The 18,340-nt window shown below is 43.5% G+C and overlaps 1 protein-coding gene and 1 long non-coding RNA gene across 2 annotated transcripts in view; one reads left to right on the top strand and one right to left on the bottom strand.

Moving 5' to 3' along the window:
- Window positions 1-35: 35 nt before the first annotated feature.
- LOC309348950 lies at window positions 36-4,748 on the bottom strand. The gene is made up of 3 exons (XR_014159594.1): window positions 4,224-4,748; window positions 3,217-3,445; window positions 36-201 (listed from the first exon to the last, which is right to left on the bottom strand). It is a non-coding gene; the product is annotated as an uncharacterized lncRNA (long non-coding RNA).
- A 1,639-nt stretch (window positions 4,749-6,387) lies between these two features.
- Window positions 6,388-18,340, top strand: part of ITGB5 (integrin subunit beta 5) — a 78,950-nt gene continuing 66,997 nt past the window's right edge. The window contains exon 1 of the mRNA XM_081871487.1: window positions 6,388-7,053. Within this exon, the coding sequence (XP_081727613.1) occupies window positions 6,969-7,053 (85 nt within the window). The 5' untranslated portion in view covers window positions 6,388-6,968. The remainder of the gene's footprint in view (window positions 7,054-18,340) is intronic.

Raw genomic sequence — 18,340 nt, 5'->3', positions numbered from 1 at the left:
GTGGGTCCAGGAATGATTATACCACCTATTGTTTCCTCATATTCAAATAGACTTACAGTGACATGGTTTGAGTACAGAAACTGAATCGAAGACCAGGCCAGCACAAGAGTTTTCTTGAGATACTTGATCAGGAAAGCTGAAGAATGGGACAATCGGATGCCACTACAAACTCCCACCATGGTTCACCTCTCCTTTCATGCCCTTGTAAAAGAAATTGAAATGAAATACAAATTACATTAAAATCCAATTACTGCAATAACTGCATGTAAATGAAGCATATTATTGAATCATTTGTTTTGAGTTCATAACCTTGCATTTCTTAGTGCAAAGCTGCCTTTCTTTTTACCACAAAATACCGTCAGCCTTATATTCATAACCAAAAAGCAGACTATCACCTCAATAGAGCCAGTGTGGTGATGTGGTTAGGAGTGGTAGACTCGTAATCTGGGGAACCGGGTTTGCGTCTCCGCTCCTCCACATGCAGCTGCTGGGTGACCTTGGGCCAGTCACACTTCTCTGCAGTCTCTCAGCCTCACTCACCTCACAGAGTGTTTGTTGTGGGGGAGGAAGGGAAAGGAGAATGTTAGCCGCTTTGAGACTCCTTAAAGGGAGTGAAAGGCGGGATATCAAATCCAAACTCTTCTTCTTCTTCTCAAATACACCAGTTTTCTAGACTATACAGGTGACTTGCATCTTACAGGGAAAAACTCCTGGAAGGGCCTTCTGAAATCTTGCAAGAGCCCTCATGAAACCTTCCCAGAGCCCAGTAAGCAGGACGAGGGGCTTAAAAACCTTGCATAGGGCAAGGCAAGGCCCTCTCAGCACCAACACTGGACATGTAGGGATGGCCGTGTGGGCCCATTCTGGGGGTTGTTCTGGCTTTATGTGATTTTGCTTATATGTGCTGTTAAAAATATATAGAATTATATAGAAAAATGCACAGACTTGTGTGTAGATAATGCTGATCATTTTAAACTACTAGGTTCAGCAACAATATATTTTCCGCTGGTTCTGCACATAAGTTACTATTATACTGTTCCTAATATATTAAAGGCATCTGCCCCAAAGCCCTGTGTTTCAAGCCCTGCCTTGTACATCACTTTCGCTGGAACCTGCCTACAAAACCACAGCCGTGCCACATTTCCACAGCATCCCAGTGGAACCATCCATTTTTAATGCATCTGCCCAAGATCGGCTTTCTGTTCTCCTTCCCAACAGCTATCATGTTTGTAAAGACAAATGGCTCATTTTAAGTGCTGGCATGTGCAGGAATGCGAGAAGTTCTCACAATGCTTCTCTGGCAGCTGCTCCCAGCTTCCTGCTGAATCCTCCAGAGTAACAACAACATGCATGCTGGTTGGCCCCCATCACTGTGGGCAATTAGGAAGGATTTATTTGAAGATCTCTAGGGAATCTCAGCTCAGGCCACACAGAATGTTGCCCATAAGAACATAGCATCTCCTTAGCCATCAATAGGGACCTGGCAGCTGGCCCTCCCGATACGAGTATTTTTAATTTGGCTATAGCAGCAAAAAGTAGACGCAAGGCCCATGGGCCTGTGGTACATAGGACAGAACAAAAAAGCACAGTGGAAATTTGCCTCCTCGTTGACAAGTGGTAAATTGTGTGTGTGTTTTTTAGGGGAAATGGGGGTGGTGTCGATTGTGGAGGTCATAGGCCTGACATTTCCCCAAGAGTTTCTGCTTTTTCATATGGTTTCTGAGAATATGCTTACTACTTTTTTCTAGTTCCAAAAAATGTCTCTTCCTCAAATACCTGTGATCCTTTAAAAAACCCACACATATGAAGCCATACAAAAGTGCTATGCAGTGCAATGCTATAAATGCCTACTCAGAAGTAATCCCCATTTAGTTCAATGGGACTTATTGCCAGCTAGGTGTGGATAGGATCAAAGCCTTAATCTCTTTTCCAAATAATTTATCCCAAATGCCTAATTAAAAACTTGCAACAGCCCTCTTCCTCCAAGCATATTGTTTTCTGTGATTTTTTTTGGATGCAATTTACACATGGTTGAACTGAAACTCTTCCTTTTTTCATAGGCTTCATTTGCAGCCATGTTGGTCTTAACACAGAGGGAGAAAGCAATATCTGTATGATGGAAGTGAGAGATTGGCTAACTGAGCCAACGATGCAAGCACTGGGAGTATTCATGTTTGTCTTTCTTGACAAGCAAGATGATTAAACTGCTGTTGAAGAGCCATCCATGTTAAGTTAAAGGATTGGCTTAAAGCCACAAGCTTGTTTTAACAAACACCAAAAACCCTCCACCCTCCATATATCATCATGCAGCACAGAATGATTTCCATTGCATCTTGGCATTCTACGTTAAAGACCAGAACTCATAAAACTGGTTCGTGAACTAGTTCAGTGGGAGGGATGCTGAGATCTGCATGACACTTACTGCACTTCAGTGAGGTGTATGTCCATCAGCATCATATTAATTCATCCTTTGACTGGCAGCTTCCTAGCTTGCTTAGGCTAAGAGAAGAGCCTGGTGCTCAAATTACAGGAAGGGCAGAGGAACAGCTACTTTTCTGCCAGCTACTGTTTTTAGACAGCGGCTGGGACATGATATGACTAAAACTGGGTGGGGGAGAGGGGCACAGACCATGAGAGGAGGTGCTCGTGCATTTTATTATTATCTTTCCCCTATAATTCTTGCCCAAAATGTTTCACAATGTAAAATATGTATCCCAATGCTTAAGGAAGACTAGAAAAGGATGGGGTAGGGAGATTACTTTTAAATTGCAAGCTAACCTAAGAATATTTGCTAGGCTATTTCATTTATTTATTTATTCAGTAGATTATTCAGTAGATTCACATCCTGCCTTTTGAATCAAAGCCACCAACGAAACTTATAAAATACATGAGCTAGACCAAGTAGCACATGATCAGGCTACAAACAAAACAACACAACACAACCAGCTGCGCTGGAGGTAAGAAGCCATTCTTTATACTGTGTCATACAAATGGTCCATCTAGCCCAGTGCTGTCTACGCCAAGGTTTCCCAAACTTGGGTCTCCATCTGTTTTTGGACTACAATTCCCATCATCCATAGCTAGCAGGACCAGTGGTCATGGACAATGGGAACTGTAGTACAAAAACAGCTGGAGATCCAAGTTTGGGAAACCCTGGTCTATACTAACTGACAGCGGCTCTCCACAGTTTCAGGCAGCAGGCTTCCTCAGCCTTACCTGGAGATGCTGGGGAACTGAACTGGGACGTTCTGAATGTGAAGCAGATGCTCTGCTCCTGAACTATGTCCCTTTTCCATGAGCAGGAGCTGGCAGTGGATGTTTCTTTCCACAAGACTGTTGCTATAAGTTGGTCCTGGAGCTGGGTGTGGAAAGAAGTCAGTCTGACTGGAACAGGCTCTTCACCTGCTGCCTCGTTCCCTTCTTCCTTCTCACCCAACTGAACCATCTGAAATAAATCCATCAATAAATACAATGTAAAAAAAGTAGGTACTTGGTAAAACAGGCACAAGAGTAGCAAGAAAAGGAGAAAGATCAAAACACTTGGTTATTACATAAGGAATTATGACATGTTTCCTGTTTGTGATTTAAATAGCATGGGGCAATCAACAATTAGCTGCTGTTTTTAGTTAGTAAGCAAATGGCTTTTAGATTTTGCACTTATCAGCAAACTAGAGATTAACCAATAAAATGAGTTATTCTGCAGCTGCAGTCCTAGGCACACTTACTGGGGGTAAGTCCTATTGAACACAATAGGGCTTACTTCCAAGTAAACATGCACAGCAAGTCATCTTTTGTGTTATCAGCGGAAATAGCTATTGGGCTTGTCCCAAGAGAATTCACTGTTACTGGGCTAGATGCATCAGGACATATCTTCCCCATGTAAGGATTGCAAGGCTCACAGCAATAAGTCTAGCAGAGTCAAAATTATAGGACAGTTGTTTGTATCCTAAGTGTGAACAACAAAGTGACTTGTGGCACCCTAAAAAACCAATGTCTGCCTGACAGTTGATGAGCTGGGCTAACCAATGTGGAGCTCTCCAGATGTTTCAGATTACAACTCTCATCAGCCCCAGCTGGCATGGCCAGTCAGCAGGAATGATGGGAGCTGGAGTCCACAACATCTGGACCTTGTTGGCTATTGCTGATAGAGCATATATCACACCATAAGCAAGGGCAACTCAGGAATATGTGAAGAGCAGGGCTTTTTTAAAGCTGGAACTCACCCAAACTCAGTTCTGGAACCTCTCAGGTGGTGCCATTGCCATTATAAGAGAACAAGGGAGGCATTCATGGTGAGTTCTGGCACCTCTTTTTTTAGAAGAAGAGCAGTGGTGATTAATAGAATACCTGCACTCTACCTGATTTTTCATTTTAAGTTTGCATAATCTCTAGTAGGGGCCAATTTTACTTATATTTGATAGCTGCAGTACGTCACGAAATTTCTTTTCCCCCCTCTTATTCTTTGCATGCTTCCCAATTTAGTACCAATCATATTCAGACCAGACTAGAGCAGTTCACAGCCAGGAAGAGTAGGCAATAAGCTTTAACTACTTGTCATGCGAGTGTGAAGTCATTTATCCAATGTGTACAGGTATGCACTGACGGATCAGGGACACTCGGGAGCTGTTGTGTCTGCTGAGGAGCTGAGCTATTTTTGAAACGGCATACTCATTTCTCTCTAGGGGACTGGGAGAAGATCTGTGCAGTAATTGGTAATTATAGAGTTAAATATTGTCTCCAGTTATTATGGGTTGGAGCTAAAGGGTCCACCCTTCAGCTTGTTTTTACTTTCATTTACTTATGCAGTAATGTGTTAGTTTGTTTATCAAGGGGCCTACAAAGCGTTCCAGGCCTACAAAGTGAGTAGCCTTGCCTTTGATGTAAGTACTTAACAGTCTGATCCTTAAAATAGTGGACAGAGATTGGCTGATACTGGGTTTACCCAACCCTGACAAATAGTTTACTTAAAAAGATACACCCAGGGTATTAGTAGGAAAGTGTACTTGGAAGATAATACACAGGTTACCTTTACTCCAGGGTAATTCTTTACCTTAGAATTCTTTACCTTAGAATTACACACCACAAATCAATACCTTACAGTCCAATAGCCTTGTAGACGTTTTATCAGAAGAAGTGTGTTTTTCAGTGAGTTCAATGAGGGTTTTTCCAAGTTGCTGAGCATGGCAGGGCCTTGTTAATGGTGCTGTCAAGGCAGCACTTTGGGGTAGAAGTCCAGGGTTCACTCAGCAAAATGGGTAGGAGTGCCTTCAAATGCAGCAAGTCTGGCTTACCACATTTTGAGATAACTGAAAAGTAATGCAGCATACATTTCCATCATGGGCATAGCCAGGATTTTTGTTAGGGTGGGCAGGCCTTTTGCTGAGTGGGGTGGGGGGCAGAATCTGTTTGCTATGTATTTTTTTTATTGGTATTTATTGATGGGGGGGGGGCAGCTGCCCCTCCCTGTTCCCCCTCCCCCTTGGCTACATCCATGATTACCATGTAACTGGAGGGCAATTAAGTTCAGTATGGTGGTACCTCAGGTTAAGTACTTAATTCGTTCCGGAGGTCCGTTCTTAACCTGAAACTGTTCTTAACCTGAAGCACCACTTTAGTAAATGGGACCTCCTGCTGCTGCTGTGCTACCGGAGCCTGATTTCTGTTCTCATCCTGAAGCAAAGTTCTTAACCTGAAGCACTATTTCTGGGTTAGTGGAGTCTGTAACCTGAAGCGTATGTAATCTGAAGTGTATGTAACCTGAGGTACCACCGTACTGGAGCTGCGTACCGACCAAATGTAATTAAAGCACACGCAGGCACCAAATCCTGGGAGCTGTAGTTTAAGTGTGCTGGGAATTGTAGCTGAGTTTCCAGGATTCTTGAGGGGGGCGGGGAGAGAGACACGTGCTTTACATGTATGGTGTGTATACAGCCCGAGTCGCAATTTTATTCAAGTAATAAGTATGCGTATAGGATTGCCATTTAAGGTTGCGGCAATCTAGAACAAGTTTAAATAAAAAAAAAACATTAAATTGTCCAGTAGCACCTTAGAGACCAACAAAGTTTGTTCTGGGTATAAGCTTGCTTGGTCTCTAAGGTGCTACTGGACAATTTTTTAATTTATTAATATACAGTATTTCGACTGCCTCAGACCGCTACCTACCTGAATCTGGAACAAGTTTATTATGCACTCGCTTACTTTTGACCTGGAATCCATAGATCCATTTAGCTTATTAAAAAAAAAAAAGCCTTTAGTTTAGATTAGGAACTTAATGCTGTGATCGGAGGCGGGGAGGTGCATCCTGATCGGGCTGCAGAGAGTTAAAAATCCCCGGGTGCCTATTGGTCAGGCTGGGCGGAGATTTGCCATTCAGATCCTGTAGGAAGTAAGTTGCTGAGTCTTGGAAAGAGAGTAAAAAGAGAGAGTTCCAGTAAAGGAAGGGGGGAAAAGGAGACGCGGAGAGAGAGAGAGAGGGGCGCACAAACCACTAGTCAGAAATTCAGATGCAAAATCAGGCGGAGATGTTGAGGAGGCTGCTAAGGCAGGGCCTGGGAGAACTCGGCGGATGAGGAGTCGCGCAACTTGTCGAGTCCCGGGAGAAGTGCGCGGCGGCGGCGGCGGCGGCGGCGCGGGCGCAACAAGGCGAGCATTGCGCGAGATGGAGCCTGCTGTGGAGGTGTAAGGAAGGAGGCAGTGTCTTCTCTCCCCCGTTTCTCTCGTTCTCTCCACACACACGCGCCCCTTTATCTTTTGCCTTGGGTGCTCCGAACGAGGCAGGAATGCCCAGGATCGCGCCTCTTCCCTTGGCCGAGCCGACCGGTGCCTGCAGCCGCTCCAGCGGTGGCCTTTGCTGAAGGAGCAGCAGCGCCGCCGCCGCCGCCGCCGCTCTCTCCCCTTCTCCCGGCGCAGCTGCACAAAAGACTTTCGAGGAGCCTTTTTATTTTCCCCCTTCTCCAGCTGCGGTCGTCATGTCCCGACGGAGGGGGCTCCTGCCTTACCCCGCCGCCGCCGCCGCCTGCGTATGCATCTTCTCCCTCTTCAACACTGTTAGAGGTTAGTGAATGGCTTCAAAACCAGAATTATAATCGAGAGGAATGGTATTTTGAAAATAAAACTGCTTCGGAAGGTGTTTGGGTATAAGGGAATATGTGAAGCTGCGTCTTAGTCCCCATCCCCCAGCAACAGGGTTTTAAAGCTTGGCATACCGAGTGGGAGACAAACTAATGGAATTAGTTGTTGAATATTTAAGAGAGGTGTGCACGAACTCCAAAAGTGATTGTCTGAGGAAGAAAGTTAAGTCGGTGGGGCTACACTTTTTGATATATTTTTGAAATAATCCTGACTTATTCCACATTGCTGATGATTTGAATTGCCCACACTGCCCTTCTGGACAAGATTCCTAGGGTGTGAAAACAGCACATATAAAGACTTTGCATAAATATTAAAACAAAACAGAAAGCATGGGGGGGGGAAGGAAGTTGTAGATAATCATTTTGGACCATTGGTGGGGATCCTGTGGCCCTCCTCCCGTTAGCCCAGCTTGCTTAGCCAATGGTTTGGCATTATGGGAGTTGTAGTTTGACAATTTCTGGTGGGCTAGAGGCTCTCCATCTGACCCCTTTTCTATACAATAGAGAAAAGTAGTTATCAATAAGTCATCTTGAGCTCTTGAAGGTTGTAGTACAAAATGTAAAAGGTGCAATGATGTAGTTGAATCAGACTTAATTACAGCCTATCCTATGCTTGCTTGTTTAGAAGAGCTGATGTTTGTTGTTTTGGAGAGGCATTTGGGAGTGGAAACGAGTGAGTGACTAAGCATCAGGTTTGCCAAGTATCTTGGGCAACCACTTGCCAAAAGTAAAGGCAGGAGAAACAGAAGCCAAAGCTGGTTGGTAGTGCTGCATTAAGAATGCAGGTGCCAAGTTTTCACAGTGAGGCATGGGTAGGCCCCTGGAGTGAATTTGCAAAAGGAAAACTTCACATATACAGTATATATACTGTGTATAATCACAGGCTATGCATGAAGACTTCCCTCACATAAAACATCTTGTTTTCATGGCACACTATAATGCATCCTTTACAAAGAAAGACCACTTGAGAAAAGCAGCCACCAAAGATGGGTCATGTTTATCTTGCCGCACAAGAGAGGCTTCTGTGGTGGCTTTTTCCATCGGAGCCAAGCTGTAGAAGTGTTTATCATGCTAGAGCTGGCTGTCACATAAGGTCTTTTATATATATATAAAAAAAGGAGCTGGATTTATATAAACATGTTCACTTCCTATATTACTTTACTGAAATTGTGTTTTTAAAAATGTATAGGGGGAAGTGTTTTCGGAATGACCAGAGAAGCAGAGAAGTAATATGTCAGTGGCTTGACAGCAGTTGGGCAGCTCTCTGTAGCTGGCCCACAAAATGTGTGTATCAACAGTGTTTGGATGTTGGTTTCTCAAGCAAGCCAGGGTTGGAATTATGCCCTGGAATTATGCTTGTTGTATGCTACCTCCCACTGCATGCTTCAGTTAGAAATGGTTGTACGCCTTTAATACTGCTGCATAAATAGCAGATTATTCCTGCTCAGATTGACTGCTCTTGCCCAGATGTTGTGCAGAAAAGGTCCTGTAGGCTGCTGCTGTCCCAGTATCACATGCCTCTGACTTGTGAGTATTGAATGGCTGAATGTGTGCTAGTGCACGGCCAGTGAAGTTGCAAAGATGCCACCCTCTCTCTGGTCTGCTGTCCCAGATCAGCTACTGAGCAAGCTGAGATCTGATGTTTTATCTCTCATCTTGAAAAATAGGTGTACATCATTTAGCACTTCAAAAACAAGTAGATATAATGCATGAGTTTCTAATACTTACTTTGCACCCCTGTCAAAATTGTATCCCTCCCTCTCACACCCTCAACATACATATGTCCCTCTCACAAACCACACACAGGCATATTTATTCCCTTCACACACATCCCAAACATACATACATCTCCCCACTCTCTCAGCCCAAATGCATATCCCTCTTCCTTTGCGATTACACGTACAGTGGAACCTCGTGTTGCGAACATGATCCATGCGGGAGGCACGTTCACAGCCCGCAGCGTTCACAACCTGCAGCGCAGCGTCTGCACATACGCGGGTTGCGATTCGGCGCTTATGCGCAAAGCACGATTTAGTGCTTATGCGCGAGCGCCGAAACCCAGAAGTAACCTGTTCTGGTACTTCCGGGTTCAGCACAGTGTATAACCCGAAATCGCGTAACCTGAAGCATCTGTAACCCGAGGTACCACTGTACACATAGGCTATATTTTCATGCATAACCTTTCTCAGATCAAACATACATATGTTCTCCCCTCACCCCTTCTCACACACAGACCAACAGAATAAGGGATGACTTCGGGACAACTTTAGATATGTCAGTGCCTGTTCTCTTGGCAGATGTCTGTCAAAGAGCTGTGTTGGGACTATTGTTGTTGAACTGGTTTGTAAATGAACTGTACTGAAATATGACAGAATTTTAAATTTATTTTTTGGTTGATTAAAAACATATTCTCTTGTATGCTAGTGTTATTACCAAGTCTTTATCAGGGCCTCATAGAGGTCTGCTCCTTCAGATAAGGGATCTTCAACTCTCCCTTATGCTTTCCTCTTTGTCAGGCATCCCCAGGAGATAGTTGTGAAGAGAGAGAGAGCTGGGGGAATATGAAAGATGTCCATAGAAAAACTCGCCTCTCATAGTGACCATGCAGATAATGGCCAATGGGAAACATTCTGATCTTTTAGAATTTCAAAATGATTGGAAGTTTATTCCATAGAGTCTGTATTCTTGGATAATTTATTCCCATTGACTGTCTCAGTTTTGCCCACTATATATATTATTTCTGCTTACAAACTGGCATGTCTCCTCTTTCTTGGCTCAGATGTTTTTAGGGTTAGCAAATAAGCACCTATAAATTATGGGCCTTTCTAAATGTCTTGTGGAATGTGTGTACTTCCCCCTGCTTCCTTTACTGCTCTAATTGCAATATTTGTAAAACCTCTATTTGGCTTTTGTTATGAAGTTTAAGAATATTGAGAAGAGGCAAATCCCTTGCCAAACTTCCCCTTAAAAAAAATGTAGAATCTGGTGCTGGAGTTGTTTGAGACTCCTGTTTTTACTTTGCCATTTGGCAGAGGAGGGGGGGAATTCAAGTTGTTTGAGTCAAAGCATTGCACACCTTACTGTTGGCTCCAGTTGTCAAGTCTCTGCACCATCGTTCTTTGTTAAATCAGCTTGTTGATATCTAGTGTATTTTATTCTATAATAACATTTTAGGAAGCTCCCTAAAATCCTAGATAATGTTTCTGTGCTTTTCCACCTAACAGTGTATTTGTCAGTGGCTACTTCCAGACGCGGGTGGCGCTGTGGGTTAAACCACAGAGCCTAGGACTTGCGGGGTGAGCTCCCGTTGCTCGGTCCCTACTCCTGCCAACCTAGCAGTTCGAAAGCATGTCAGAGTGCAAGTAGATAAATAGGTACTGCTCCAGCGGGAAAGTAAATGGCGTTTCCGTGCGCTGCTCTGGTTCGCCAGAAGCAGCTTAGTCATGCTGGCCACATGACCTGGAAGCTGTATGCCGGCTCCCTCGGCCAGTAAAGCGAGATAAGTGCCGCAACCCCAGAGTCGGCTACGACTGGACCTAATGGTCAGGGAACCCTTTACCTTTACCTTTACTTCCAGACGGGTGGCTCCTAGTGCTGCCCAATCAATTGGTCTTCTTTTGTAAGATACCAATAGAATTTGAAATCGACTTTCCACATGTTTGTGAGCATTGCTGTTTTTTGCTGGCTTGCTTTGTTTTCTGTGTTTATAGAGTAAGCAAACCATCAGCTTAGGATTTTTCAGTATCTTTTTATTTATTTAAAAATAGATATATGGATAATATATTAGGTGTGGGGAGGGCAAAGTCTGAGGCTTCTTTCTCATTCTGAAAGACAGTAAATCTCTTGACTACCAGATACTGGGGACTCACAACAGGGGACGGGCCATAAAACTTATCTTGTGTACCTCTCTGAATAATTTGGTTGGCTACAGTTTGTAGTACTGATGGCAAATTTCTGGCTCACCAGCCTGCCATCAGCCCAAATCAGCATGACCAAGTATTGGGTGTGGTCTTATGCTAGTCTTATAGACAGATGTTGAGGTAGATGGGATCAGAATATCCTTGATAACTGTGTGTAAAACAAGCTTGTGTTTTAAGAGCTGAATGAGTTTCCACCAGGCAAGTTGGTCAGTTACTGTCATTCCTTTGTCCTTTGTCTAACAAATGCTGGACCTTTACTATATTTCGTTATAGCTTCCACCCGTGGTGGAACCCGTGGTACCCGTGTACCTGAGGTTTAATTGTGGGTAATACAGATACCTTGTGTTCACAGAGTCTGTTGTTGTGACCTTAACAGCAATGAAATAAATCTTGCCCTTCTCAAAATAACTTTGACTGAAAATAAACAAACTGTGGTTTCCTCCCCCCTACACCTCAAGTTTATCCTTGGGATGTCTGTGTACAGGAAATCTTTAAATATCATCACATTTTTATCATCCTTTTTAAAGGAATTGGAACTTTGCCTGTATATATTAGGCGGTCAAGGAAATAATATCCTCTTGGAACCATTTACTTTTATCTTGGGGCAGTTGAGAATAGCATGCAGTCAATTTAGATCGAGGGTCATCTAACCCCCATTTCCAAGCCTTAGAAATGCCAGTGGAGAGGTGCTTGGATAAGACCTGCATTGACACAGTGCTCTCTGTAGATCATACAAGGCCGGCTGTGGCTCTGCCATCAAATGTCTTGCCAGTCGTATTGCAATTGTTCCAACAACCCATGTTTACAAAGCTGCTGCTGCTGCTGCTGTTGTTGTTTAGTCGTTTAGTCGTGTCCTACTCTTCGTGACCCCATGGACCAGAGCACACCAGGCACTTCTGTCTTCCACTGCCTCCCGCAGTTTGGTCAAACTCATGCTGGTAGCTTCAAGAACACTGTCCAACCATCTCGTCCTCTGTCGTCCCCTTCTCCTTGTGCCCTCCATCTTTCCCAACATCAGGGTCTTTTCCAGGGAGTCTTCTCTTCTCATGAGGTGGCCAAAGTATTGGAGCCTCAGCTTCAGGATCTGTCCTTCCAGTGAGCACTCAGGGCTGATTTCCTTTAGAATGGATAGGTTTGATCTTCTTGCAGTCCATGGGACTCTCAAGAGTCTCCTCCAGCACCATAATTCAAAAGCATCAATTCTTCGGCTACCAACATGCATATTTACAGTGTATTCTCTGGTTGCTCTTTTGATTTATTCCTGCAGTTATATTCCTGGATGATTCCCCAAAATGGTGGTTTAGACTTCAACACCTGGGGTGAAAAATAAAGTACTTTGATTAGAGGAGGGCAAGGTAGATTGCAGCCATTCAGTACCAGTGCCTTTTAACTATTCTCTCAGCCAGGTGGGGTCTCCTTTGTTACGAGAGGATCCCATTTGTTGGACTGTTGGAGGACTCAGTCTCAATGACCCAGACCTATGGATTGGACGAATTTCATAAGTCTTTCAATGAAATTCCCCTCCCCTCTCTCTTTCTCATTCTTATATTCGCTCTGTTGAGCTTAGGCTGGCCTACATTTCATAGTAGCAATTTTGTGGCTCACAAAGCATATGTAGCCAAAGGCTGGAAAAACAATGATTATTTACGGTATATTTGCCACATGAAAAGAACTCTGTGACTGGCATGCAGGACAACAATAGTAGAGCAGTGTCAAGGCTTGCTTTTATTGCACTTTCCCTCTGCAATCAATATAGGTGGTGATGGTGTTGTTCTGAGATAGTCATTCAATGTTTCCCCCCTCAGTAGATTATGGAAAGGGTGGCTTATATATGGAAAGGTGTATATGTGAAAAAGAGCCTGTTGAGTCAGGGCAGAGATCCATCTAGTCCAGAATTTATCTCTCACAGTACCCAGCCCAATACCCACGGGGAACAAATTCAGGTTCTGCTTGTGAAACAGCACTCTGCCCACTTATGGTTCTCAGCAGCTGGTATTCAGAAACACAATGCCTCAAAAAAATAAAAAATCTAGCATTTTTTTTCTGTTAAGGAGGGAATCCTGTAGGATACACTCCTCAGAAGCCAGTGTGGTGTGAAAGCCAGTGTGGTGTAGTGGTTAAGAGCGGTGGACTCGTAATCTGGTGAACCGGGTTCGCGTCTCTGCTCCTCCACATGCAGCTGCTGGGTGACCTTGGGCTAGTCACACCTTTGAAGTCTCTCAGCCCCACTCACCTCACAGAGTGTTTGTTGTGGGGGAGGAAGGGAAAGGAGACTATTAGCCGCTTTGAGATTCCTTAGGGTAGTGACAAAGCGGGATATCAAATCCAAACTCCTCCTCCTCAGTTCTTGGCCTGCAAATATGCCTGATGGTCACTGATGCTATAGTCCATTGATTTCTGTACTGTCAGGTTTTAGAGAGTGCTTTCCCTCCCAAACCAAATACAGTTATAAATTGGCTAAACTTTGTGTATATATGGAGCCATTGACTACTGTAAACTGCTTTGCTTGTGCATGGAAGCTGATTTGGCAGATATTGAATAATACATCACTTGTCTACCTGGAGGCCTAGGGCTAAATTCAAGTAAGTCATTCTCTGTGTGGACCCACTGAAATATTTGAAGTCCACTGATTCCATTTGTTCTACTCTTTAGTTTGACTTAGCTAGATGCAATCCATATACTGGATCTTACTAGTTCCAGCTCTTGTTTGCAATGGAACAAGCTAAAGATTGTGGTTAAATATTTGAACATGTGTGTGGACATGTTAATTTGAGTAAAGGCTTATAGCTTGATAATGTTTGTGTTTACTCAGATATAAGCTCCTTTTAAGTTCAGTGAGACTTACTCCCAAGTAAATATTTGTAGGATGGTAGCCCTGGTCCTGGAATATGTTTTCACTGCCTGTTTCTGTTGTCGATAACTGCACAATGATCAGATGAAGAGCCTGGACTAGATTTAGATTAGGACATAGATTTTTATCCCATCTTTCTGAGTATTTTAACCTCACATGGTGGTTTATGCCCTCAAGCCAGATAACAAACAGCCATATTCTAGGGAGAGAATGTAGCATAAGGTTTATTATTATTATTATAATTATTATTTACAAAGGTATGCGCAATGTCTCTTTTTTCAAGTTACATTTTCTACAGGTCAGTTTCATTTGTTGAGTCATTAGGGTTACATTAGGAAGAAAAGGGGGGGAAGAGGTGGAGGGGGTCATGGTGGGTGGGGTCAGGAGGGAGGCGATGTTTCTATTTTACTTAATGTATGTGTGGGGTTGTGGGTCTGGCAGCAGCCCTTCCCTCTGCTGCTGATGTTGAGTTATCAGCTCTGTGTAAAAGAATTCACTAATTCCAGGGAACTGCCATTTAAACAGTAGGGACGCTCTTATGCTGTTTCTGAAATGCACTTTAAAATAGCACCACTTTAGAAAATGTATCGCATAGCACACCATGTTCTCTTCATAGTTCCCCTCCCCCTAATATTATTCTGGGCTTTTTAAAAGGAGGAGTGCAACGGAGTGGCTTTTAGTTCTTTATTCATTTATTTCCTTCTGTGTTGTTTACAGTTTAACAAGCCACATTAACAAGATTATTTTATGTACTGCCAAGCCGCCTGTGGCAAATGACTATAAAACAATATAGGGCTTCTCAATGTTTGTATTCATTAAAAATGCCGGTCAAGAACCTTCTAGATATTGCTGTAGTAGAGCGTGTGAATCCAGGACAAGAATTTCCACTAGTTCAGTAATAAATCAAGGAAGATGCTAGTTCATATTGCTTATTACAGCGTGGTCTATTCAAGGCATAGCGTAAACTGGAATGCTGCTGCAAATCTGACATTTCAGTTGTGTTCTTAAGAACATCATTTTCATGTTTGTTCCATGAATGTGGTGTTTGAAGAGCCTTGGAAGTGTTGTGTACCGTGGTACTTCGGGTTACATATGCTTCAGGTTACAGACTCCGCTAACCCAGAAATAGTACCTCGGGTTAAGAACTTTACTTCAGGATGAGAACAGAAATTGCGCAGTGATGGCAGCGGGAGGCCCCATTAGCTAAAGCGCTTCAGGTTAAAAACAGTTTCAGGTTTCAGGTTAAGAACTCCAGAATGAATTAAGTTCTTAACCTGAGGTACCACTGTATAGGGTTTCTGTGACAGAACCACCCCTCTTCAAGTCAACTGGACAACATAGGGAAACCCAGCCCAGTGTTTTGACAAGGGATGGATGCCTTATTTGGGGAGCACCAGAACACTAGTGCTTCTCTTTATCCCCTGACTGAAAGTGCCACAGGTTTTTTTTTTGCTAGGCCCCAAAGCCTGAATTGAGCTCTGTGTCTGATTAAATTCAGATCTTTGGAAAACTGAATCTGGGGCACCTGCCTCCTTCTGAAGCATTAAGTTTCATATAGTGAAAAGAATAGGGTGTCACTTCTGGACTTTGTTTGGGGAATTCTCAGTTCTTGAGTTGGAATGATGTATGCAGCCACAGCCCAAGTTTTTAAATTTTCACATATCAGCACACATTGCAAGAAATCTACCAAGGAAGCTGTTATGAAGGGAAGCTTGAAATCTTCCACTACAGAATTGGAATATGTTCATTCTGTGTTTGCAATGTAGTTCAGTTCTTTCTCTTTTGAAGCTACAATTGCTTGCAACGAGAAGTCGTGGGGGGAACTGACCGGTGCTTTTGTTGACTCGGTAGGACTGTGTGCATATTGTCATTGAATTGATCCCTCAGTGTTGAAAAAAGAAATCACAATCGTTTTAGAATCTAGCCTTGGGTCAGGCTCTTTTCAGATTTCAGTGTCAATTCAATGTCATCAGCTGTGTTCATTTAATTAGATATTGACCCTGTTAATATCTGGGCACAGAAAAATTGACACATCAGTATTATTGATAGTTTTGCCTTGTCTATAAATACTATCACATCATAACAAAATAGTTCTCTTCCCTTCGCTTTCACATGTGCAATTTTTAAGGCAAATTCAAGGAGGAGAGGGCTATCAGTGGCTACTATGCTCTGCGTCAACAGTTGGAGGCAGCAATTCATGCTTCTGAATACCAGTGGTTGGAAACAGGAGAGTGCTCTTGTGCTCCTGTTTTGCTTGCTGGTTCCTAGGGGCATCTGGTTGGCCCCTCTGAGAACAAGATTCTGAACTAGATGAGCCATTGGCCTGATCCAGCAGGATCTTCTTATAAGAGTGTAACCTGCAGGCAATATCTGCTTGATTTGTTTTGCTTTGTACTTTGCCTTGATGTTGAACATAGCCTGGAGATTATTGTAGAGATGAAACCTTGCAGCTCAATCTAGTAGCCAATTAATTACCAAAGAACTACCATAGCAATGTGGCCCTTAACCAGAATGGAAGTACTGAGTTTTCAGCCACTTCAGTTTAATTGCTGGCTATAAATCACCCTGAATTTGTTGTTTAATTGGCTGCATGTCAGGACTCTGCAGTTTAGAAATGAGATTCATCAAGAAAGATATGTATAAAACAGTGAACACCACATGATAACTTTAATAGACCAGCAGTCTAAAACCTAGTGTAATTATCAATAGAGTAAATGGCAGCATTTTTGAAATGAGACATGATAATATTATAATAATTTATTATGGATACCCTGCCCATCTGGCTGGGTTTCCTCAGCCACTCTGGGCGGCTCCCAATAGAATTAAAAGCATAATAAAGCACCAAACATTAAAAACCTCCCTGTCATGGGATGCAGTCCTGCTCCCTATGTGTTCTGGAGCGCAGGGAACAGAGGTGATATCAGCAAGATCCTTTCCTTCCCTGCCATGGCACATCTGTGCTGGGAGCGCAGTTCTGCCAAGTGTGTTGAAACACATCCATGATGAGATCATCATAGAATTGGCATACATACCCAGCTTAGATGTAGGTAGACATTGGTGGAGGAAGTTGTGCTTTTGCCTTATGAGGAGCCACAAATGCAGAAAGGAGGTTTTTATACCCTTGGCCAGTAATTCAGAAAGTGCTCCAAATTCATGGAGGGAAGTCTCTGCTATCAGCTGTTGTCTTGGTTTCTGTAAAAGCAATGCTCCTTGTGAGACTGATAGACTGAGATATTAAATAATGCTCCACCCCCTCAGTCGGTACGTTATGAGACCCTTAATCTCAGGGTCGTGGGTTTGAGACTCGAATTGGGCAAAAAGATCCCTACGTTGCAGAGAGTTGGACTAGATGATCCTCATGGTCCCTGCCAATGCTACAATTCTATTATTCTCTTTTTCTCTCTGTGTGTATCATAGAATCATAGAATCATAGAGTTGGAAGAGACCACAAGGGCCATCGAGTCCAACCCCCTGCCAAGCAGGAAACACCATCAGAGCACTCCTGACATATGGTTGTCAAGCCTCTGCTTAAAGACCTCCAAAGAAGGAGACTCCACCACACTCCTTGGCATCAAATTCCACTGTCGAACAGCTCTTACTGTCAGGAAGTTCTTCCTAATGTTTAGGTGGAATCTTCTTTCTTGTAGTTTGGAACCATTGCTCCGTGTCCGCTTCTCTGGAGCAGCAGAAAACAACCTTTCTCCCTCCTCTATGTGACATCCTTCTATATATTTGAACATGGCTATCATATCACCCCTTAACCTCCTCTTCTCCAGGCTAAACATGCCCAGCTCCCTTAGCCGTTCCTCATAAGGCATCATTTCCAGGCCTTTGACCATTTTGGTTGCCCTCCTCTGGACACGTTCCAGTTTGTCAGTGTCCTTCTTGAACTGTGATGCCCAGAACTGGACACAGTACTCCAGGTGAGGTCTGACCAGAGCAGAATACAGTGGCACTATTACTTCCCTTGATCTAGATGCTATACTCCTATTGATGCAGCCCAGAATTGCATTGGCTTTTTTAGCTGCCGCGTCACACTGTTGGCTCATGTCAAGTTTGTGGTCAACCAAGACTCCTAGATCCTTTTCACATGTACTGCTCTCAAGCCAGGTGTCACCCATCTTGTATTTGTGCCTCTCATTTTTTTTGCCCAAGTGCAATACTTTACATTTCTCCCTGTTAAAATTCATCTTGTTTGTTTTGGCCCAGTTCTCTAATCTGTCAAGGTCGTTTTGAAGTGTGATCCTGTCCTCTGGGGTGTTAGCCACCCCTCCCAGTTTGGTGTCATCTGCAAATTTGATCAGGATGCCCTTGAGTCCATCATCCAAGTCGTTGATAAAGATGTTGAATAAGACCGGGCCCAAGACAGAACCCTGTGGCACCCCACTAGTCACTCTTCTCCAGGATGAAGAGGAACCATTGATGAGCACCCTTTGGGT

This window comes from Podarcis erhardii, assembly GCF_964252035.2.
Source record: "Podarcis erhardii genome assembly, chromosome: 1".
NCBI classification, from domain to species: Eukaryota; Metazoa; Chordata; class Lepidosauria; order Squamata; family Lacertidae; genus Podarcis; species Podarcis erhardii.
The sequence above is the reverse complement of the archived record's forward strand: the minus strand, read 5'-3'. Positions and strand labels throughout refer to the sequence as shown.